This window comes from Aquarana catesbeiana, linkage group LG10, assembly GCF_042186555.1.
Source record: "Aquarana catesbeiana isolate 2022-GZ linkage group LG10, ASM4218655v1, whole genome shotgun sequence".
Taxonomy (NCBI): Eukaryota; Metazoa; Chordata; class Amphibia; order Anura; family Ranidae; genus Aquarana; species Aquarana catesbeiana.
In genome coordinates, this window is record NC_133333.1 from 262,041,567 (window position 1) to 262,066,136 (window position 24,570).

General features: G+C 48.1%; 1 protein-coding gene across 1 annotated transcript in view; it reads right to left on the reverse strand.

Moving 5' to 3' along the window:
• The window catches only part of LOC141109932 (intermembrane lipid transfer protein VPS13D-like), a 36,041-nt gene that overhangs the window by 1,743 nt on the left and 9,728 nt on the right, over window positions 1–24,570 (reverse strand). Inside the window, exons 6-11 of the mRNA XM_073601185.1 lie at window positions 21,881–22,011; window positions 15,543–15,618; window positions 9,823–9,993; window positions 3,751–3,881; window positions 2,514–2,646; window positions 6–467 (exon numbers count right to left, since the gene is read on the reverse strand). Coding sequence (XP_073457286.1) covers window positions 6–467; window positions 2,514–2,646; window positions 3,751–3,881; window positions 9,823–9,993; window positions 15,543–15,618; window positions 21,881–22,011 — 1,104 coding nt within the window. The remainder of the gene's footprint in view (window positions 1–5; window positions 468–2,513; window positions 2,647–3,750; window positions 3,882–9,822; window positions 9,994–15,542; window positions 15,619–21,880; window positions 22,012–24,570) is intronic.

A 24,570-nucleotide genomic window follows, 5' to 3' on the forward strand; every position in this document is an offset into this window, starting at 1 on the left:
CAAGCTGGTAAAACACTTCTTCAAAGCAAAGATCTTATCTTCATTGATATGAATTTTTAGATCTGGTAGTGTGCCGGAAAGCATTGCCCCGGGATACTGAGGATCAGATGTGTAAATCAATCGACGTTCCAACTGTAGGTGGACATTGAACTTCTCTACCACGTGAGTCGGGCCGACTTCATTGTCCTGGAGATGCTTCCAGTTGTCCTTCACATGTCCAACCATGATCTGCAAATCTTTGCATGACAGCGAGTATTTCTCATACATTTTATCGCTCAGCAGGTAGGCCTCCAGCTGCTCCTCACTCAGCTCTGTCCCGCTGTAGCTGGCGGTGTCGGACCCCGCTTTGTCCTCGGCTTCGGGGGGAGGGCTGCTTGTTGGGGTTGCAAGAGGAGTTTTGTATTCTTCATCACTTAAATCATTTATTTCTGTAGATAATTGATCTGTGGCCTTCTGTTTACCTTGATCTGCTGAGAAAAGAAAAATTAGGAAAAAGATGAAAGTATTCTCCATAGTTAAAACCCAACTCCGGGCAAAAAAGAAGAAGATTGCAGGCACAGCGCCACTGCACAGGTCAACTGCTCATTTTATCCAGGGGGGAGGAGACAGCTTGTACTCACCCGATCCTCCACTCCACTGGCAAACTCCCCCATGACCCAGCACTGGATTGTTCCGTATGTCTCCATGTACAGAGCGGGTCTATGGGCATGATGAGGTCAGGAGCAGCCCACCGCACAGGACCACGGGGGGGGGGGTCGGTGGTGGTAGGATAAGGTAATTATGGGGTTTCTTTACTAAAGTTAGAGAGGGCGAAATTAGTCACACTTTGCAGAGAAACCAATCGGCTTCCAGGTTTTATTGGCAAGGAATTGAACAATCCGAGGTTAGAAGCTGATTGGTTTCTCTGCAGAAGTGGGACTAATTTTGCACTCTCCAGCTTTAGTAAATAAACCCAAATATATATATATACCATATATCTATATCTATCTATCTCTGTTCTCCAATTCCCGAGACAAAAAAAGAGCAGTCACCCCATGACTGGGCACAGCATGTGTGGGGAAATTTGGTCTGCCCAGATTTGAGCTTTAAAAACATCTTTAACCACTTCCTGTCTGCCCCAATTTTATTACTTTTTACACACAATAAAAATCAGCATTTTATTCTAGAAAATGACCCAAAAACATGATATGTTACCTGAAGCGAAGGCCATGGAAAATAAAATGGTGGCTGTTGTGAAACCTTATGTGTCCTTTACAAATGCAAATTTTCCCAGATATAAAACCCAATTTTTGGGTAAAATATTACAGATAATGTTGTGTCGAGTAAATTGATACCAAACACGAGATTTAAATTGTCACCATTTCACAGCCATGTGCAAAATATGGAACCTAAACCCATCCCCCAGTCCCAGGAGGACCCTTTGCAGGTTATCAGATCAGAGTGAATGGTGAATTATAGCCCTAGACGTTCGATCTGACATTCGTGGCCACACCTCCTGTGTGGTTCAATCACTGTTTATAGATCTGTTCCGGACCCATGTGTGCGTTTAGATTTGTGTGTATGTGCGGGGGGACCGGGGGCTTTTTTCAGCTTCTTCAATTAAGCTTTGGCAATAAAACCTGGAAGCCGATTGGTTTCTCTACAGAAGTGCACCAGACTTTGCACACTCCAGCTTTAGTAAATACCATATATACTCAAGTATAAGCCGACCCGAATATAAGCCGAGGCACCTCATTTTACCACAAAAAACTGGGAAAACTTATTGACCCGAGTATAAGCCGAGGGTGAGAAATGTGCAGCTACTGTAAGTGGAAAAGAGGGTCAACAATGCCCATTTGCAGCCTCACTGTGCCCATTTGCAGCCATAAGTCCCCTGAACTTCAAACTCGGTAGTTAAGGGTTCCTAGATGCCCCCCCTGAGCTGCAGCCAAAATTTGGGGTCTCTGGACCCAAAGGGTCCCAAAATGACATTGCTGCAGATGGACACAGTTGACTGACTTTGGGGCCCCGTATCTCGGGGCCACTTAGGGCTAGGAACCCCAGTGGAAATAGCACTACAACATATTCAAAGCTGGGGTTCCTAGCACCAAGTGGCCCTGAGATACGGGGCCCCAAAGTCAGTTCAGAAAATGTCAAGCACTTTTCTGCAGCAGAGAATGACATTTTCCGAACAGACTTTGGGGCCCCGTATCTCGGGGCCACTTGGTGCTAGGAACCCCATGTTGTAGTGCCAGTTCCACTGGGTTTGCACACCAAATTTGGGGTTCCTAGCACCAAGTGGCCCCGAGATATTGGGCCCCAAAGTCGGTTCGGAAAATGTCATTCTCTGCTGCAGAAAAGTGATTGACTCGATTATAAGCCGAGGGGGAAATTTTCAGCACAAGAAAAATGTGCTGAAAAACTCGGCTTATACTCCAGTATATACGGGAACCCCCATTGTCTCTAATGGCGTCCACACACAGAGTATATGCAGATATCAGTCCTTCTACCACAAAGTACATACAGGTCCATACCATGAGAATTGGTCAGCAGGATTCTTCCAAGATCCACCACCACTAACACCGGATCCTGGCACACGAAATCATCCGGAAAGATCACCTGAGGAGCGGAAATATCCAGACGGATCGTCCAGCGCCTGCTGTTCTCCTGTACAGGAGGTTAAAAAAACATCATTAACTAAACTAAACTTTTCATTCAGTTTTCCAGTTGAAAATAAACCTTTTCTCAGATCACACTGACTAAAGTATCGGCCTATCCTGAGCAAGCAGAACAAATCCTACCAGCAGCCCCTCACTCATCTCTGTATCTATGAGTATTGTAAAGAAATTCGCAGGCAATGTGATTTTCAATGAGAGGAGAGGATTGGAAGCCTGCGAGGCCCGTAATGTAGACACAAAGCGCGGATTCTAAGGCCGGGTTTTCATCTGTGCAACGCGCCAACACGCTCCGCCGCGCGGTGTTACACACATAGCCGCATGTCGCGGTACCGCGGCTCATCCCACATCACACCAAAGAACGGCGTGACCCCGGTTTTGTTTTTTCCATCAAATCACATGGTACTTTATTACTTTGTTTTTGGCAAACAATTTCTCAGCAAACTCACTTTAGCTCTGTTCTTGTGTGTCGTGTGAAGGGGGGAGGGGGGAATCATTTCCCTCCAATCAGCTCTCACCGAGATCTGCAGAGTGTAATCGTGTAATCTAAGCCCCCCCCCCCCCCTCGTGTTGGGGCGTCATTAAGCATTATTGTCATCACAGCACATCGGCGAAAAGAACGTGTGTTGTGCACCCGTGGAACGCGCGCGTTGTTGTGCACAGGTAGAACACGCGTGTTTTTGTGTACAGGTGGATCACGCATGGTTTTCATACCTCTCTGCATTGTGCTGACAGTATAAAAACCACCAATCGCTGCTCTATAAATGTGCCGACCTCCTGAAAACCCGCCGGGTGCCGGTCTGGGCAGATACCCACCACGTGCTTGGGATCTTTCTAGAACCTGGAGTGGCTGAGTGACGTCAGCAGACGGTGAGCTTTGTCCCGCCATCAGCTGAAAACGGGTCACAGGAATGCAGAACGAACGTCACTCCTGCGATCCTCAGATAAATGAGCTGTTCCCGTACTTCTCCTTTAAGACAGATCAATACGATCAATCAGCTTGTTGATACTTTGGACATGAGACCGGCTGATCAGTGTCTAAATTCTCACAAATTATCTAGGACACACAATAGTCAGCTCTTCCAGACAAACTCACAATGAACTCTCCAACCAATAACCGATCGATTGTTTGCCGGATTTCAGCCTTGGTCTGAATTTTCAGTTTGTTGTATTGTCTTCTCGCAGCTTCTGCCACTCTCAGCTCCAACTCTGATTGGTACCCGAATCCTGCAGGAGGAGGAAGAAGGGATGATATTTGTATGGAGAACACAGAGAATGCACAACAAAGAGGACCTGTCATGCTGAAAATATCTACAAGACACAAGACACAAGACACCAGACACCAGACACCAGACACCAGACAAGACACCAGACAAGACACAAGACACAAGACACCAGACACCAGACACCAGACACCAGACAAGACACCAGACACCAGACAAGACACCAGACACCAGACACCAGACACAAGACACCAGACACAAGACACAAGACACCAGACAAGACACCAGACACCAGACAAGACACCAGACACCAGACAAGACACCAGACACAAGACACCAGACACAAGACACCAGACACCAGACAAGACACCAGACACCAGACAAGACACCAGACACAAGACACCAGACACCAGACACAAGGCACCAGACACCAGACACCAGACACCAGGCACAAGACACCAGACACAAGACACCAGACACCAGACACCAGACAAGACACCAGACACCAGACACCAGACACAAGACACCAGACACAAGACACAAGACACCAGACAAGACACCAGACACAAGACAAGACACCAGACACCAGACACCAGACACAAGACAAGACACCAGACACCAGACACAAGACAAGACACCAGACACCAGACACAAGACAAGACACCAGACACCAGACACCAGACACCAGACACAAGACAAGACACCAGACACCAGACACCAGACACCAGACACAAGACAAGACACCAGACACCAGACACCAGACAAGACACCAGACACCAGACACCAGACAAGACACCAGACACCAGGCACAAGACACCAGGCACCAGACACCAGACAAGACACCAGACACCAGGCACAAGACACCAGGCACCAGACACCAGACAAGACACCAGACACAAGACAAGACACCAGACACCAGACACCAGACACAAGACACAAGACAAGACACCAGACACCAGACACAAGACAAGACACCAGACACAAGACAAGACACCAGACACAAGACAAGACACCAGACACCAGACACAAGACACCAGACAAGACACCAGACACAAGACAAGACACCAGACAAGACACCAGACACCAGGCACCAGACACAAGACACCAGACAAGACACCAGACACAAGACAAGACACCAGACACAAGACAAGACACCAGACACCAGGCACCAGACACCAGACACCAGACAAGACACCAGACACAAGACAAGACACCAGACACAAGACAAGACACCAGACACCAGGCACCAGACACAAGACACCAGACAAGACACCAGACACCAGGCACAAGACACCAGACAAGACACCAGACACCAGGCACAAGACACCAGACAAGACACCAGACAAGACACCAGACACCAGGCACAAGACACCAGGCACCAGACACCAGACACCAGACAAGACACCAGACACCAGACACCAGGCACAAGACACCAGACAAGACACCAGACAAGACACCAGACACCAGGCACAAGACACCAGACAAGACACCAGACACCAGGCACAAGACACCAGGCACCAGACACCAGACAAGACACCAGACACCAGACACCAGGCACCAGGCACCAGACACAAGACACCAGACAAGACACCAGGCACAAGACACCAGACACCAGACACCAGACAAGACACCAGACACAAGACACCAGACACCAGACACCAGACACAAGACACCAGACAAGACACCAGACACCAGACACCAGACACCAGGCACAAGACACCAGACACCAGACACCAGGCACCAGACACCAGGCACAAGACACCAGACACCAGACACCAGGCACAAGACACCAGACACCAGACACCAGACACCAGACAAGACACCAGACACCAGACACCAGGCACAAGACACCAGACACCAGACAAGACACCAGACACCAGACACCAGACACAAGACACCAGACACAAGACACAAGACACCAGACACAAGACAAGACACCAGACAAGACACCAGACACCAGACACCAGGCACCAGACACCAGACACGACACCAGGCACGAGACACCAGACACGACACCAGGCACGAGACACCAGACACGACACCAGACACGACACCAGACACGACACCAGGCATGAGACACCAGGCACGAGACACCAGACACCACACCAGACACGACACCAGGCATGAGACACCAGGCACGACACCAGGCATGAGACACCAGGCACGGCGCCAGACAAGACACACAACGCCAGACATGACGCCAGACAAGACACCAGGCATGAGACGCCAGGCGTGACACCAGAGATCGGACACCAGGCGTGACACCAGAGATCGGACACCAGGCGTGACACCAGAGATCGGACACCAGGCGTGACACCAGAGATCGGACACCAGGCGTGACACCAGAGATCGGACACCAGGCGTGACACCAGAGATCGGACACCAGGCGTGACACCAGAGATCGGACACCAGGCGTGACACCAGAGATCGGACACCAGGCGTGACACCAGAGATCGGACACCAGGCGTGACACCAGAGATCGGACACCAGGCGTGACACCTGAGATCGGACACCAGGCGTGACACCAGAGATCGGACACCAGGCGTGACACCTGAGATCGGACACCAGGCGTGACACCTGAGATCGGACACCAGGTGTGACACCCGAGATCGGACACCAGGCGTGACACCTGAGATCGGACACCAGGCGTGACACCTGAGATCGGACACCAGGCGTGACACCTGAGATCGGACACCAGGCGTGACACCTGAGATCGGACACCAGGCGTGACACCTGAGATCGGACACCAGGCGTGACACCTGAGATCGGACACCAGGCGTGACACCTGAGATCGGACACCAGGCGTGACACCAGAGATCGGACACCAGGCGTGACACCTGAGATCGGACACCAGGCGTGACACCTGAGATCGGACACCAGGCGTGACACCTGAGATCGGACACCAGGCGTGACACCTGAGATCGGACACCAGGCGTGACACCAGAGATCGGACACCAGGCGTGACACCAGAGATCGGACACCAGGCGTGACACCAGAGATCGGACACCAGGCGTGACACCTGAGATCGGACACCAGGCGTGACACCTGAGATCGGACACCAGGCGTGACACCTGAGATCGGACACCAGGCGTGACACCTGAGATCGGACACCAGGCGTGACACCAGAGATCGGACACCAGGCGTGACACCAGAGATCGGACACCAGGCGTGACACCAGAGATCGGACACCAGGCGTGACACCAGAGATCGGACACCAGGCGTGACACCAGAGATCGGACACCAGGCGTGACACCAGAGATCGGACACCAGGCGTGACACCAGAGATCGGACACCAGGCGTGACACCAGAGATCGGACACCAGGCGTGACACCAGAGATCGGACACCAGGCGTGACACCTGAGATGGGACACCAGGCGTGACACCAGAGATCGGCTTCAATCTCCAGCTACAAAATGGATCCATAAACGTGAAGAGAGATTATTGAACCCTTTCCAGAGCTGTTTTTGCCTTTTTTGCACACGTTTAAAAAATAATTTTCAGCCAGAAGATGACATAAAACCCCCAAAAAACATGATATATTTTTTGAAAGCAGAGACCCCTAGAGAATAAAATAGTGGTAGCTCCAATTTATGTTACTTGATATTACTGCAAAGGTCTGGGAAACAGAAAATTTCAGTAAAAAAAAAAAAAAAAAAACCACATTCAAATTGATTTTAGGGGATACAAATTCAAAAAAACTACTCACATTTAGTAAAATATAAAAGTTGAGTTTGCACCGAGTAAATGGATACCCTAAAATCTGTCTGCGCCTCTGAAATGGCGAAAAACGATATTTTGTACAGGCGACGCTTCAAACGCCCCCTATAGGTGTAAGTTTAGTGTTACGGAGGAGGTCTGGTGCAGAATTATCGCTCTCACTCCGGCATGCGCAGCAATATGTAACACGTGTATCACAATCAACGTTTTCATGTGTAGGTGCCCCCCCCCACTTGTGTGTTTACTTTGTATGTATGGGGGGGGGGGACCCAAAATGTTTTTTTTTGGGGGGGGGGGGGGATTTTATGTGTTTGGGTGTAACTAACTTTTTTTTTTTTCCACATAGGGGACAAAAAGTCGTCCATGTGATGATTTTTGGTGACAGGTTCTCTTTATTGAGACATTCGGGGTCATTGTACATCGCAGTGTATTCCATCCCTTCCTGGCTAGTGGAGGACACTGAGAGGATGACCCGGAAGTGATGTCATACCCGTCCTATTCCAGGTCACAGGAAGACGGGGGGGGGGGGGGGGGAGGTGTGTCTGCTCTCCCCCCCCCCACCACCACTCACTGGCACCTGCCATGCTGGTCCTGGGCCCGCAGATGGGCAATCGGAGCCCAGAATACATGGCGGGGGCACCAGTACCGGGGGGGGGGGGGGGGGCGGCGCCTGAATGTCTCTGATTGTCAGTTTTACACACAATGCCGGGGGGTGGGGGGGCTGCAGCCACCAGATTATTATTATTATTATTATAGGGGATTTATATAGCGCCAACAGTTTGCAAAGCTCTTTACAATGTAGGGGGGGAGGGGATGGCACAATTACAGTTCAATACAGAAGGGACAGGGGGCCCGGCTCATGGAGCTTACATTCTTAAAGGAGGGGGGAGGTGGTACGAAAGGTAATAACTGTGGGGATGGTCTGATGGGGGTGGCTCAGGGACAGTTCTTAGGTGGGGGTGGGATAGGCTTCCCTGAATAAATGAGTTTTCAGAGATCTCCTAAAGGTGGACGGCTTAGGGGCTGACTTTACATACCGGGGCAGAGAGTTCCAGAGGATGGGAGAAGCTCTGGAGAAGTCCTGAAGGTGGACAGGTTAGGGGCTGATCAGATATACCGGGGCAGAGAGTTCCAGAGGATGGGAGAAGCTCTGGAGAAGTCCTGAAGGTGGACAGGTTAGGGGCTGATCAGATATACCGGGGCAGAGAGTTCCAGAGGATGGGAGAGGCTCTGGAGAAGTCCTGAAGGTGGACAGGTTAGGGGCTGATCAGATATACCGGGGCAGAGAGTTCCAGAGGATGGGAGAGGCTCTGGAGAAGTCCTGAAGGTGGACAGGTTAGGGGCTGATCAGATATACCGGGGCAGAGAGTTCCAGAGGATGGGAGAGGCTCTGGAGAAGTCCTGAAGGTGGACAGGTTAGGGGCTGATCAGATATACCGGGGCAGAGAGTTCCAGAGGATGGGAGAGGCTCTGGAGAAGTCCTGGAGGTGAGTGTGGGAGGAGACGAGGGATCTAGAAAGCAGGAGGAGCGGAGAGGAAGATTTGGGTTATGTGTGAACCCCCCCCCCGTCAGGTCCATATGACATACAGACCTGGCAGCGAAAGGGTTGGCCGGCATTTTTGGGCTCTAAAATGACAACCCCACCTGGAGGAAAGTGGAAATTGATCTCACTGGAATTGCTCATCTAAAGTATTGATGGTGATGGAGGTGATCTGGTTCCCGTCTTCTACACCCCCGAGGATCTTCGAGGTCTCCTTGGCTTGTAATGTAACCAAACATGAAAACTGAAGCGCCAAACTTCCTCTAAGAGGTCCAGATAAAACTTTATTCCAGGGGACATAACAAAAAGTAGCGAATGCGTTTTGGGGGTCCAACAGCGCCCCCTTCATCGAGGACATCTGCCTCTCAATCTGATATCAATACAATATCCCTTTCTTAGGGTCATACCCAACAGCCAATAGTATTGGAGGAATACTGCTTGAAGGACAGGTCACATGACTGTGCACCCCTCTTGGCTCCCCCCCCTCATTCATTCTAAAAGCACAGCACTGTCTTTGGGGTCCTGAAGCCCCTTTGTTGAGCACATCATTGTGTCTTATGAAGGTGTTGGGTTGTATGTAGTGGTTATGGCCGTGTTTAGGTGACAACTTCCCAGTCAGAAGAAATGTCTATGGAGGGATTGATGGGGGAGATGGGGGAGATCGGGGGGGGGGACGTCAACCATTACCTGAGCTGTGAACTTTGCCCTTGTAGAAGAAGTCGGCCACCTTGGTTATGGCCTGAGGGTTGTAGATGATGTTCAGAGGTCGGGTGCTGACTTCCAGTCGCCTCTCAAACACGCAGTGGGCGGGATTTCTCTCATACAGCATTCTGAATACGGGATTATCCCCGGAGGTGACTGCAATCCAATCAGAACCGCATTAGAGAAGAACACCAACCATTCCACCCAAATCACTACTACACACATCTACTATTACTACTACTATACCACTCTACTACTACACCTTCCAAATCACTATACACTCTACTACTACACAAATCTACTATTACTACTACTATACATTCTACTACTACTACTACTACTACTACTACTACACACTCAAATCACTATACACTCTACTACTACACAAATCTACTATTACTACTACTATACATTCTACTACTACTACTACTACTACTACTACACACTCAAATCACCATACATTCTACTACTACACAAATCTACACTCTACTACTATACTACACCACCCAAATCACCATACATTCTACTACTATTATACACTCTGTACTACTATACAACTCTACACACACTCTACTACTACACACTCAAATCACCATACATTCTACTACTATTATACACTCTGTACTACTATACAACTCTACACACACTCTACTACTACACACTCAAATCACCATACATTCTACTACTACACACTCTACTACTATACACTCTGTACTACTACACAAATATACACTCTACTACTACTATACCACTCTACTACTATACCACCCAAATCACTATACACTCTACTACTACACAAAATCTACTATTACTACTACTATACATTCTACTACTACACAAATCTATACTCTACTACACCACCCAAATCACCATACATTCTACTACTATACAACTCTACTACTACACACTCAAATCACTATATACTCTACTACTACACAAATCTACACTCTACTACACCACCCAAATCACCATACATTCTACTACTATTATATACTCTGTACTACTATACAACTCTACACACTCTACTACTACACACTCAAATCACCATACATTCTACTACTATACACTCTGTACTACTATACATTCTACTACTACACACCCAAATCACCATACATTCTACTACTATACTAACTCTACCACTACTATACATTGTACTACTACACAACTCTACTATTGCACAACTCTACACTCTACTACTACCCCACCCAGATCATTATACCGGATGGTCATTCCTTATAGCTGATAGATGACTAAATAGAACATCTTCAGAATGTCCACATCGAACGAACAATTGTGTAATTAAAGCCCAACTCCACTTTGTAGGGAAGGACTAAACCAGGGGTGCCCAACCCTCTGAAGAGCGAGGGTCCCAATGAGCGGAGCGCGGCGGATGGTGGGTCCATGTCCCCTCTGCATCTGCACAGCACGATCTACTCTATGGGCCCTCCGATCCGATCAGCCCAGGCGGAAGGGGACGAATCCTCTTCTGTTTTTTTAGCGGATTGAATTGGAGGTAGGTGGGTATAAAAGGGACACAAGTCCATTTACATCTCCCACTCCATAGAGGTGAATAGAGGGTCAGATTTGGGTCCACCTGAAAAATGGACGCTGATCTGACCAATCGTGTGAAAGGGGCTGAAGGCTGATATTACAGCCATGCGCTGCAGTTTACCGGCACCGTGTCCGCCTTCAGGTGTGCTGCACTTTACCATAGACTTCTATTATATTCTTCAGATGTGCTGCACTTTACCATAGACTTCTATTATATCCTTCAGGTGTGCTGCACTTTACCATAGACTTCTATTATATCCTTCAGGTGTGCTGCACTTTACCATAGACTTCTATTATATTCTTCAGGTGTGCTGCACTTTACCATAGACTTCTATTATATCCTACAGGTGTGCTGCACTTTACCATAGACTTCTATTATATCCTACAGGTGTGCTGCACTTTACCATAGACTTCTATTATATCCTTCAGGTGTGCTGCACTTTACCATAGACTTCTATTATATTCTTCAGGTGTGCTGCACTTTACCATAGACTTCTATTATATCCTACAGGTGTGCTGCACTTTACCATAGACTTCTATTATATTCTTCAGATGTGCTGCACTTTACCATAGACTTCTATTATATCCTTCAGGTGTGCTGCACTTTACCATAGACTTCTATTATATCCTTCAGGTGTGCTGCACTTTACCATAGACTTCTATTATATTCTTCAGGTGTGCTGCACTTTACCATAGACTTCTATTATATCCTACAGGTGTGCTGCACTTTACCATAGACTTCTATTATATCCTTCAGGTGTGCTGCACTTTACCATAGACTTCTATTATATCCTTCAGGTGTGCTGCACTTTACCATAGACTTCTATTATATTCTTCAGGTGTGCTGCACTTTACCATAGACTTCTATTATATTCTTCAGATGTGCTGCACTTTACCATAGACTTCTATTATATCCTTCAGGTGTGCTGCACTTTACCATAGACTTCTATTATATCCTTCAGGTGTGCTGCACTTTACCATAGACTTCTATTATATTCTTCAGGTGTGCTGCACTTTACCATAGACTTCTATTATATCCTACAGGTGTGCTGCACTTTACCATAGACTTCTATTATATTCTTCAGATGTGCTGCACTTTACCATAGACTTCTATTATATCCTTCAGGTGTGCTGCACTTTACCATAGACTTCTATTATATTCTTCAGGTGTGCTGCACTTTACCATAGACTTCTATTATATCCTACAGGTGTGCTTCCTATTTTCACTTTCCGCAGGTAATAAGAGAAGTCTATGGGTCAGTACAGGTAATACGAGAAGTCTATGGGTCAGTACAGGTAATAAGAGAAGTCTATGGGTCAGTACAGGTAATAAGAGAAGTCTATGGGTCAGTACAGGTAATAAGAGAAGTCTATGGGTCAGTACAGGTAATAAGAGAAGTCTATGGGTCAGTACAGGTAATAAGAGAAGTCTATGGGTCAGTACAGGTAATAACAGAAGTCTATGGGTCAGTACAGGTAATAATAGAAGTCTATGGGTCAGTACAGGTAATAATAGAAGTCTATGGGTCAGTACAGGTAATAAGAGAAGTCTATGGGTCAGTACAGGTAATACGAGAAGTCTATGGGTCAGTACAGGTAATAAGAGAAGTCTATGGGTCAGTACACTGCGCTGCACCTGTGGATCAGTTTGAAAGTCGCCCAGTAACCAGTGCAGCAGAGATACACCTATATATATATATATTGTGATTTTAGATTATAAACTGACCTTTACTAATAATCCTCCATTCAGGAATCTTCCTTGCTGCCGGTATCACCGGATGTTGCTGTCCCGGGTGGAGTGCATTTGGTATCCTGTGACAGGAGGTGGCGCCATACAGGAAGTGTCCTCTTATATGGCTCTGCTCCCTCCCCAGCCGTGCTTCCTCCAACATCGCCTCTGTTCACAACACCAATGCTCTGGGGTGTCAGGAACCCGCGATCTGAGCTTTCTGACCCACCATCCCAGGGCAGGAAGTCGAGGGCCACATCAGAGGACTCCGTAGGGCCACATCAGAGGACTCCGTAGGGTCACATCAGAGGACTCCGTAGGGCCACATCAGAGGACTCCGTAGGGCCACATCAGAGGACTCCGTAGGGCCACATCAGAGGACTCCGTAGGGCCACATCAGAGGACTCCGTAGGGCCACATCAGAGGACTCCGTAGGGTCACATCAGAGGACTCCGTAGGGTCACATCAGAGGACTCCGTAGGGCCACATCAGAGGACTCCGTAGGGTCACATCAGAGGACTCCGTAGGGTCACATCAGAGGACTCCGTAGGGTCACATCAGAGGACTCCGTAGGGCCACATCAGAGGACTCCGTAGGGCCACATCAGAGGACTCCGTAGGGCCACATCAGAGGACTCCGTAGGGCCACATCAGAGGACTCCGTAGGGCCACATCAGAGGACTCCGTAGGGCCACATCAGAGGACTCCGTAGGGTCACATCAGAGGACTCCGTAGGGCCACATCAGAGGACTCCGTAGGGTCACATCAGAGGACTCCGTAGGGCCACATCAGAGGACTCCGTAGGGCCACATCAGAGGACTCCGTAGGGCCACATCAGAGGACTCCGTAGGGTCACATCAGAGGACTCCGTAGGGTCACATCAGAGGACTCCGTAGGGTCACATCAGAGGACTCCGTAGGGTCACATCAGAGGACTCCGTAGGGCCACATCAGGACTCCGTGGGGCCACATCAGAGGACTCCGTGGGGCCACATCAGAGGACTCCGTAGGGCCACATCAGAGGACTCCGTAGGGCCACATCAGAGGACTCCGTAGGGCCACATCAGAGGACTCCGTAGGGTCACATCAGAGGACTCCGTAGGGTCACATCAGAGGACTCCGTAGGGCCACATCAGAGGACTCCGTAGGGTCACATCAGAGGACTCCGTAGGGTCACATCAGAGGACTCCGTAGGGTCACATCAGAGGACTCCGTAGGGTCACATCAGAGGACTCCGTAGGGTCACATCTCAGGACTCCGTGGGGTCACATCAGAGGACTCCGTAGGGTCACATCAGAGGACTCCGTAGGGTCACATCAGAGGACTCCGTAGGGTCACATCAGAGGACTCCGTAGGGTCACATCAGAGGACTCCGTAGGGTCACATCAGAGGACTCCGTAGGGTCACATCAGAGGACTCCGTAGGGCCACATCAGAGGACTCCGTAGGGCCACATCAGAGGACTCCGTAGGGTCACATCAGAGGACTCCGTAGGGTCACATCAGAGGACTCCGTAGGGTCACATCAGAGGACTCCGTAGGGCCACATCAGAGGACTCCGTAGGGCCACATCAGAGGACTCCGTAGGGCCACATCAGAGGACTCCGTAGGGCCACATCAGAGGACTCCGTAGGGTCACATCAGAGGACTCCGTAGGGTCACATCAGAGGACTCCGTAGGGTCACATCAGAGGACTCCGTAGGGCCACATCAGAGGACTCCGTAGGGCCACATCAGAGGACTCCGTAGGGCCACATCAGAGGACTCCGTAGGGCCACATCAGAGGACTCCGTAGGGCCACATCAGAGGACTCCGTAGGGTCACATCAGAGGACTCCGTAGGGTCACATCAGAGGACTCCGTAGGGTCACATCAGAGGACTCCGTAGGGTCACATCAGAGGACTCCGTAGGGCCACATCAGGACTCCGTGGGGCCACATCAGAGGACTCCGTGGGGCCACATCAGGACTCCGTAGGGCCACATCAGGACTCCGTGGGCCACGTGTGGCCAGCAGTTGGGCACCCCTGGGCTCGATCCTCTGTGAAGTGTTTATAGTTGTCCCCTTTGGGGAGATCTGCACAGACGTTCTGTCAGGAGAGGAAGTGATGGGAAATCTCCCCCATATGGACACAAACACTGAACACATTACTAGTAGAGAGGATAACGGTTACAAACGTTTGATAATTTTTATTGCTATATCTTCCTTCCTATTCCAGTGATGTGCCCCTCCCCCTCTTCTTGTCCGGAAATCTCTTCAATGGGGTCACAGAAAGAAGTAAAATCTGACAATAATTTGAACTCTTTCCAAGAAATCTTCAGAGTTGACCATTTTTTCGTAATTTTATGAGACTTTTGATTTTAAAGAGCACAGATTAGGAGGAAATACAAACCCACAACAGACATGAAAGGGGAAGAAATCCGGAGACTTACAGCTGCTGGGACTGAGGAAGTCGGCTGGTCCGGTCGGGACGCCCGACGGCTGCGATAAACACCAAACTTCCTTTTGCTGAAACAAAAGAAGAGATGAGAATCAAAAAACTTGGGCGAGAAAACGAGTAATAAGAATGATCTCATTAGCAGTAATCAGCATGGATTCATGAAGAATCGTTCTTGCCAAACCAATCTACTAACCTTCTATGAGGAGGTGAGTTGCCATCTAGATAAAGGAAGGCCCGTAGACGTGGTGTATCTGGATTTTACAAAAGCATTTGACACAGTTCCCCATAAACGTTTACTGTACAAAATAAGGTGCGTTGGCATGGACCATAGGGTGAGTACATGGATTGAAAACTGGCTACAAGGGCGAGTTCAGAGGGTGGTGATAAATGGGGAGTACTCAGAATGGTCAGGGGTGGGTAGTGGGGTCCCCCAGGGTTCTGTGCTGGGACCAATCCTATTTAATTTGTTCATAAACGATCTGGAGGATGGGATAAACAGTTCAATCTCTGTATTTGTGGACAATACTAAGCTAAGCAGGGCAATAACTTCTCCGCAGGATGTGGAAACCTTACAAAAAGACCTGAACAAATTAATGGGGGAGGGGCGACTACATGGCAAATGAGGTTCAATGTAGAAAAATGTAAAATAATGTATTTGGGTGGCAAAAATCTGAATGCAATCTATAGACTGGGGGGAGAACCTCTGGGGGGATCTAGGATGGAAAAGGACCTGGGGGTCCTAGTAGATGATAGGCTCAGCAATGACATGCAATGCCAAGCTGCTGCTAACAAAGCAAACAGAATATTGGCATTAAAAAAAGGGGATCAACTCCAGAGATAAAACGATAATTCTCCCGCTCTACAAGACTCTGGTCCGGCCGCACCTGGAGTATGCTGTCCAGTTCTGGGCACCAGTCCTCAGGAGGGATGTACTGGAAATGGAGCGAGTACAAAGAAGGGCAACAAAGCTAATAAAGGGTCTGGAGGATCTTAGTTATGAGGAAAGGTTGTGAGCTCTGAACTTATTCTCTCTGGAGAAGAGACGCTTGAGAGGGGATATGATTTCAATTTACAAATACTGTACTGGTGACCCCACAATATATAAATACCGGACTGGTGACCCCACAATATATAAATACCGGACTGGTGACCCCACAATATATAAATACCGGACTGGTGACCCCACAATATACAAATACCGGACTGGTGACCCCACAATATATAAATACCGGACTGGTGACCCCACAATATATAAATACCGGACTGGTGACCCCACAATATACAAATACCGGACTGGTGACCCCACAATATATAAATACCGGACTGGTGACCCCACAATATATAAATACCGGACTGGTGACCCCACAATATACAAATACCGGACTGGTGACCCCACAATATATAAATACCGGACTGGTGACCCCACAATATATAAATACCGGACTGGTGACCCCACAATATACAAATACCGGACTGGTGACCCCACAATATATAAATACCGGACTGGTGACCCCACAATATATAAATACCGGACTGGTGACCCCACAATATACAAATACCGGACTGGTGACCCCACAATATATAAATACCGGACTGGTGACCCCACAATATATAAATACCGGACTGGGGACCCCACAATATACAAATACTGGACTGGTGACCCCACAATATACAAATACTGGACTGGTGACCCCACAATATACAAATACTGGACTGGTGACCCCACAATATACAAATACTGGACTGGTGACCCCACAATATATAAATACCGGACTGGACCCTCTTTTCTACAGTTACAGCACAGAACTCCCCCGAATACAAAGGAGATCCATCCAGAATAGACAGGAATTTGTCAGACACACTGAGGAAGCACACAGGACAGGAAGTGAGGCGGCATGTTGTGTATATTTGTAGTCTGAATATACAGAAGTGTGTACCTGGAGTTTACAGTGCCGTGCAAAAGTATTCATCCCCCTTTTGTTACATTACAGCCTTTAGTTCAATGTTTTTTTAATTTGAATTATATGTGATGATCAGAACACAATAGTCTAAGTTGGGGAAGTAAAATTAGAAAAATACATAAAACAATTTTTCAGAAATAAAAGAACTGATAATTGCCATGTGCGTATGTATTCACCCCCTTTGTTATGAAGCCCATAAAAAGCTCTGGTGCCACCAATTACCTTCAGAATATATAAAAAAGGAGACAATCAGCACAAACTCAAAACTCAGAAAATGCAAGCTGAACACTATAGGAAATCAGCAAGACTATAAAAATGATGCAGAAACAATATCAGTGCAGCGAATAAATAACAGTCTATGTAGAAAAGGAGAGAATCCCTCGTGACATGAAGAGGAGAAGAGAGAATCCCTCGTGACATGAAGAGGAGAAGAGAGAATCCCTCGTGACATGAAGAGGAGAAGAGAGAATCCCTCGTGACATGAAGAGGAGAAGAGAGAATCCCTCGTGACATGAAAAGGAGAAGAGAGAATCCCTCGTGACATGAAGAGGAGAAGAGAGAATCCCTCGTGACATGAAGAGGAGAAGAGAGAATCCCTCGTGACATGAAGAGGAGAAGAGAGAATCCCTCGTGACATGAAGAGGAGAAGAGAGAATCCCTCGTGACATGAAGAGGAGAAGAGAGAATCCCTCGTGACATGAAGAGGAGAAGAGAGGATCCCTCGTGACATGAAGAGGAGAAGAGAGGATCCCTCGTGACATGAAGAGGAGAAGAGAGGATCCCTCGTGACATGAAGAGGAGAAGAGAGGATCCCTCGTGACATGAAGAGGAGAAGAGAGGATCCCTCGTGACATGAAGAGGAGAAGAGAGAATCCCTCGTGACATGAAGAGGAGAAGAGAGAATCCCTCGTGACATGAAGAGGAGAAGAGAGAATCCCTCGTGACATGAAGAGGAGAAGAGAGAATCCCTCGTGACATGAAGAGGAGAAGAGAGAATCCCTCGTGACATGAAGAGGAGAAGAGAGAATCCCTCGTGACATGAAGAGGAGAAGAGAGAATCCCTCGTGACATGAAGAGGAGAAGAGAGGATCCCTCGTGACATGAAGAGGAGAAGAGAGGATCCCTCGTGACATGAAGAGGAGAAGAGAGGATCCCTCGTGACATGAAGAGGAGAAGAGAGGATCCCTCGTTACATGAAGAGGAGAAGAGAGAATCCCTCGTGACATGAAGAGGAGAAGAGAGAATCCCTCGTGACATGAAGAGGAGAAGAGAGAATCCCTCGTGACATGAAGAGGAGAACAATTCTTCTGTCCACCCCAGACACGCAGATGTGCTCACCAGACAGGGTGGACCTCTTATTACGTATGTAATCAGGAAGGTCCACGACCACTAAAGATGTCCAAAACGACCCGGCAGGAGAACTCTCCAATACAATGGCAGAGGGGATATCAGCCGGTGTCAGTGGAGGAGACATGCAGCAATCCTTAGGCTAGCCATACACATTTAGCCTACGGGGCTGACTGATTACATGCGTTTTTGACCTCCTGTAATAAGAGGTCCACCCTGTCTGGGAAGCACATCTGCGTGTCTGGGGTGGAGGTTAACGTCACTTTGTACGGAAGAATTGTTCTCCTCTTCATGCCACGAGGGATTCTCTCCTTTTCTACATAGGCCTTACCTTCAGAAGTCACATAATTAGTGAAGTGATGTCCACCTGTGTGCAATCTAAGTGTCACATGATCTGTCATTACATAGACACACCTTTGTGAAAGGCCCCAGAGGCGGCAACACCTAAGAGAGAGGCACCACTAACCAAACACTGCCATGAAGACCAAGGAACTCCCCAAACAAGGAAGGGACAATGTTGTTGAGAAGTACAAGTCAGGTTTAGGTTATAAAAAGATGTCCAAATCTTTGATGATCCCTAGGAGCTCCATCAAATCTATCATAACCAAATGGAAAGAACACGGCACAACAGCAAACCTGCCAAGAGACGGCCGCACACCAAAACTCACGGACCGGGCAAGGAGGGCATTAATCAGAGAGGAGCACAGAGACCTAAGGTAACCCTGGAGGAGCTGCAGAGTTCAGCAGAGACTGGAGTATCTGTACATAGGACCACAATAAGCCGTACTCTCCATAGAGATGGGCTTTATGGCGGAGTGGCCAGAAGAAAGTCATTACTTTCATCAAAAAACAAAATGGCAGGTTTTGAGTTTGTGAAAAGGCATGTGGGAGACTCCCAAAATGTATGGAGGAAGGTGCTCTGGTCTGATGCATCAAGGAAAACGCTATGTCTGGTGCAAACCCAACACATCACATCACCCAAAGAACACCAACCCCACTGTGAAACATGGTGGTGGCAGCATCATGCTGTGGGGATGTTTTTCAGCAGTCGGGACTGGGAAATTGGTCAGAGTTGAGGGGAAGATGGATGGTGCTAAATACAGGGGTATTCTTGAGCAGAACCTGTAGCACTCTGTGTGTGATTTGATGCTAGGACGGAGGTTCACCTTCCAGCAGGACAATGACCCCAAACACACTGCTAAACCAACACTTGAGTGGTTTAAGGGGAAACATGGAAATGTGTTGGCATGGCCTAGTCAAAGCCCAGACCTCAATCCAATAGAAAATCTGTGGTCAGACTTAAAGATTGCTGTTCACAAGCGCAAAACCATCCAACTTGAAGGAGCTGGAGCAGTTCTGCAAGGAGGAGGAATGGGCAGAAATCCCAGTGGTGAGATGTGGCAAGTCATAGAGCCTTATCCAAAGAGACTCGGAGCTGTGATAGCCGCAAAAGGTGGATCTACAAAGTATTGACTTTAGGGGGGTGAATAGTTTTGCACATTGACTTTTTCTGTTATTTTGTCCTATTTGTTGTTTGCTTCATAATAAAAAAAAAAACCTTCTAAGTTGTGGGCGTGTTCTGTAAATGAAATGATGCAAATCCTCAAACAATCCATGTTAATTCCAGGTTGTGAGGCAACAAAACACCAAAAATGCCAAGGGGGGGGGGGGATACTTTTGCAAGGCTCTGTATTTAGAGTGGTTCTAAAGGCTCAGGGTTCTGTGTGCAGCCCCCTCCCCCCCCAGCCCCCCTAATACTTATCTGAACCCCATCTCTATCCAGTTATGTGCACAAGAGCCTGGGCTCTCCGAGGACTCTCCTTCTTCATTGGCTGAGACAGTGAGCCAATGGAGGAGAGAGAGAGGGGGGGGCAGGGCCAAGCTGTGACTGTAAATATACACACTGCAGAGGCTCAGGAGCGAGTCTGTTCAGGGGCCACATAGCAAACTACTTGGGCAGGCAGGGGCCCCGAGAACAGGAGAATCGGGGGAGGGGGGGCTCTGTGCAAAACCATTACAGAGCCGGGAAATAGAACAGGTTAGTTATTTGTTGTTTTTCTAAATTGCTTTTAATAGAACTTTCAAATCAACATATTCTTTTTTTAATAGAATGGGAATGTACTGAGACCCCTGGCAGGTTTTTATTGCTGTCCCTGGGAGATGAATCTGAAATATCTGATCAGAAAATCCAAAAAGGTTTCAGTTGTCTCTGAATAGGAGGAGATCATCCAATATGGACACCGCTACTGAACCCCCCCACCCCCCCCTAAATAACACTCCCCCACCCCCACAATAACACCCTCCCCCCCACCCCCCCTAAATAACACTCCCCACCCATCCCCCCCGAATAACACCTTCCCCGCTCCGCAACGTCACATCCCCCCGCTCCGCAACGTCACATCCCCCCGCTCCGCAACGTCACATCCCCCCCGCTCCGCAACGTCACATCCCCCCGCTCAGCAACGTCACATCCCCCCGCTCCGCAACGTCACATCCCCCCGCTCCGCAACGTCACATCCCCCCGCTCAGCAACGTCACATCCCCCCGCTCAGCAACGTCACATCCCCCCGCTCCGCAACTTCACATCCCCCCCGACTCCGCAACGTCACATCCCCCCCGACTCCGCAACGTCACATCCCCCGCTCCGCAACGTCACATCGCCCCCTGAATAACACATCCCCACATCCCCCGCTCCGCAACTTCACATCCCCCACTCTGCCAACCAACAATGAAATGTGTTTCCCATTTGGGGACATAGACCCGTGTGCCTGTAATGTAAGTATCATCCGTGATCTGTATGTATCCCCATCCGGGGCGCCGTGCAATCCCTTCCTATGGGCTCCACATATTACGGGTGTATTTTATGCTGTACGCCCCCCCATACACCTTACACCTCGTCTACATGGTGGGCCCTTTTATGGAAAGATTTCTGCGGTTATCTTCCGACCAACATGTCACATTTTTGCCTAAATATAATGGGGAAAAGTTAGACAGAAAGACAAACAAACACCAAATTACCTACAGCATTAGGGTAGACAAGATTAGGAAATATGGTCCCGTGTGTGGCCAAATCTCGGAGGAACAATCCACCCAGCTGAACCATCAGAAGAGAAGAATCTCTCCGGGGCAAAGACTCCACCCTGACCGTCATCCCTGAAATGGTAAGAATACAGAAATTAAAAAAGTTCAGGAATACCAAAAAAAAAAAATGAATTATACTCACCTAGATGGAGCGTCAATCCCAGCTGTCCCCCGCCCCCTCTACACCGAGAACTGAGCGATCAAACACTGCAGACCACATGACTGCTGATCGCTCAGTTCTCAGGTTTCAGTGAGCAGAGATCGGTGATTGTCAGTCTCTGGCTCTCTGCTCTCCCCTCCAGTGCTCACCGGAGTGCCGGGCTGTAGAGGAGGAGAGACTGGCTCAGGCTCACTGACAGGTTGAGGCAGCTGCCGGTCCAGGAATCTGGGGGGATTCCGATAATAAAGCCAAGACCTTTCCAGAGTCTGGACCGGCTCTGTGATGTCAGCAGACAGCGGGTCACAGGAATGCCGTACAAAGTGCCCTCCTGGGATCTATAGAAGAAAAGTCATAAGAACGTTCCCCGTACTTCTCCTTTAAATTATACTTTGCACAAACATGCAAACATTTGAAAGGCTGACCCCCGTAACCAATCAGAGGTTTGCTTACATTTCAAACCTTCAATGGAAATAAAACCAATAGAATCTGCTTGCTTGGTAGAAGGTAACCCTTTCTTAACCTGAAGTGACTGAAGCCTGGATACCCAAATATAGCCGAGAAACCACCAGAACTCTCATTTTTATACCCAAGTTTAAGGACATATAAAGGTTTCTGTACACTTTGAACAAAAGTCCTGCTTTTTATCACAGGCTGACAAATGCTCGAATTATATATACAGTGGGGCAAAAAAGTATTTAGTCACCACCAATTGTACAAGTTCTCCCACTTATAAAGATGAGAGAGGCCTGTAATTGTCATCATAGGTAGACCTCAACTATGAGAGACAAAATGTGGAAACAAATCCAATCACATTGTCTGATTTTTGAAAGAATTTATTTGCAAATTATGGTGGAAAATAAGTATTTGGTGAATATGAAAAGTTCATCTCAATACTTTGTTATATCTCCTTTGTTGGCAATGACAGAGGTCAAACGTTTTCTGTAAGTCTTCACAAGGTTGTCACACACTGTTGCTGGTATGTTGGCCCATTCCTCCATGCAGATCTCCTCTAGAGCAGTGATGTTTTGGGGCTGTCACTGGGCAACACGGACTTTCAACTCCCTCCAAAGGTTTTCTATGGGGTTGAAATCTGGAGACTGGCTAGGCCACTCCAGGACCTTGAAATGCTTCTTATGAAGCCACTCCTTCATTGCCCGGGCGGTGTGTTTGGGATCATTGTCATGCTGAAAGACCCAGCCACGTTTCATCTTCAATGTCCTTACTGATGGGAGGAGGTTTGCACTCAAAATCTTACAATACATGGCCCCATTCATTCTTTCATTTTAGTTGTCCTGTTCCCTTTGCAGAGAAACAGCCCCAAAGCATGATGTTGCCACCCCCGTGCTTCACAGTAGGTTTGGTGTTCTTTGGTTGTAACTCGGCATTCTCTCTCCTCCAAACACGACGAGTTGTGTTTCTACTAAACAGTTCTACTTTGGTTTCATCTGACCATATGACATTCTCCCAATCCTCTTCTGGATCATCCAAATGCTCTCTAGCAAATCTCAGACGGGCCCGGACATGTACTGGCTTAAGCAGGGGGACACGTCTGGCACTGCAGGATCTGAGTCCCTGGCGGCGTAGTGTGTTACTGATGGTAGCCTTTGTTACGTTGGTCCCAGCTCTCTGCAGGTCATTCACTAGGTCCCCCCGTGTGGTTCTGGGATTTTTACTCACCGTTCTTGTGATCATTTTGACCCCACGGGGTGAGATCTTGCATGGAGCCCCAGATCGAGGGAGATTATCAGTGGCCTTGTATGTCTTCCATTTTCTAATTATTGCTCCCACAGTTGATTTCTTCACACCAAGCTGCTTGCCTATTGCAGATTCAGTCTTCCCAGCCTGCTGCAGGTCTACAATTTTGTTTCTGGTGTCCTTCGACAGCTCTTTGGTCTTCACCATAGTGGAGTTTGCAGTGTGACTGTTTGAGGTTGTGGACAGGTGTCTTTTATACTGATAACAAGTTCAAACAGGTGCCATTAATACAGGTAGTGAGTGGAGGACAGAGGAGCCTCTTATAGAAGAAGATACAGGTCTGTGAGAGACGGAAATCTCGCTTGTTTGTAGGAGACCAAATAGTTACATAGTTACATAGTTAGTCAGGTTGAAAAAAGACACAAGTCCATCCAGTCCAACCATAAAAAAAAAAAAAAAAAAAAAAAAAAACGTACAATCCAATATACCCAATACTATACCCACAGTTGATCCAGAGGAAGGCAAAAAACCCCAGCAGAGCATGCTCCAATTTGCTACAGCAGGGGAAAAAATTCCTTCCTGATCCCAGAGAGGCAATCGGATTTTCCCTGGATCAACTTTACCTATAAATGTAAGTACCCAGTTATATTCTGTACATTTAGGAAAGTATCCAGGCCTTTCTTAAAGCAATCTACTGAGCTGGCCAGAACCACCTCTGGAGGGAGTCTATTCCACATTTTCACAGCTCTTACTGTGAAGAAACCTTTCCGTATTTG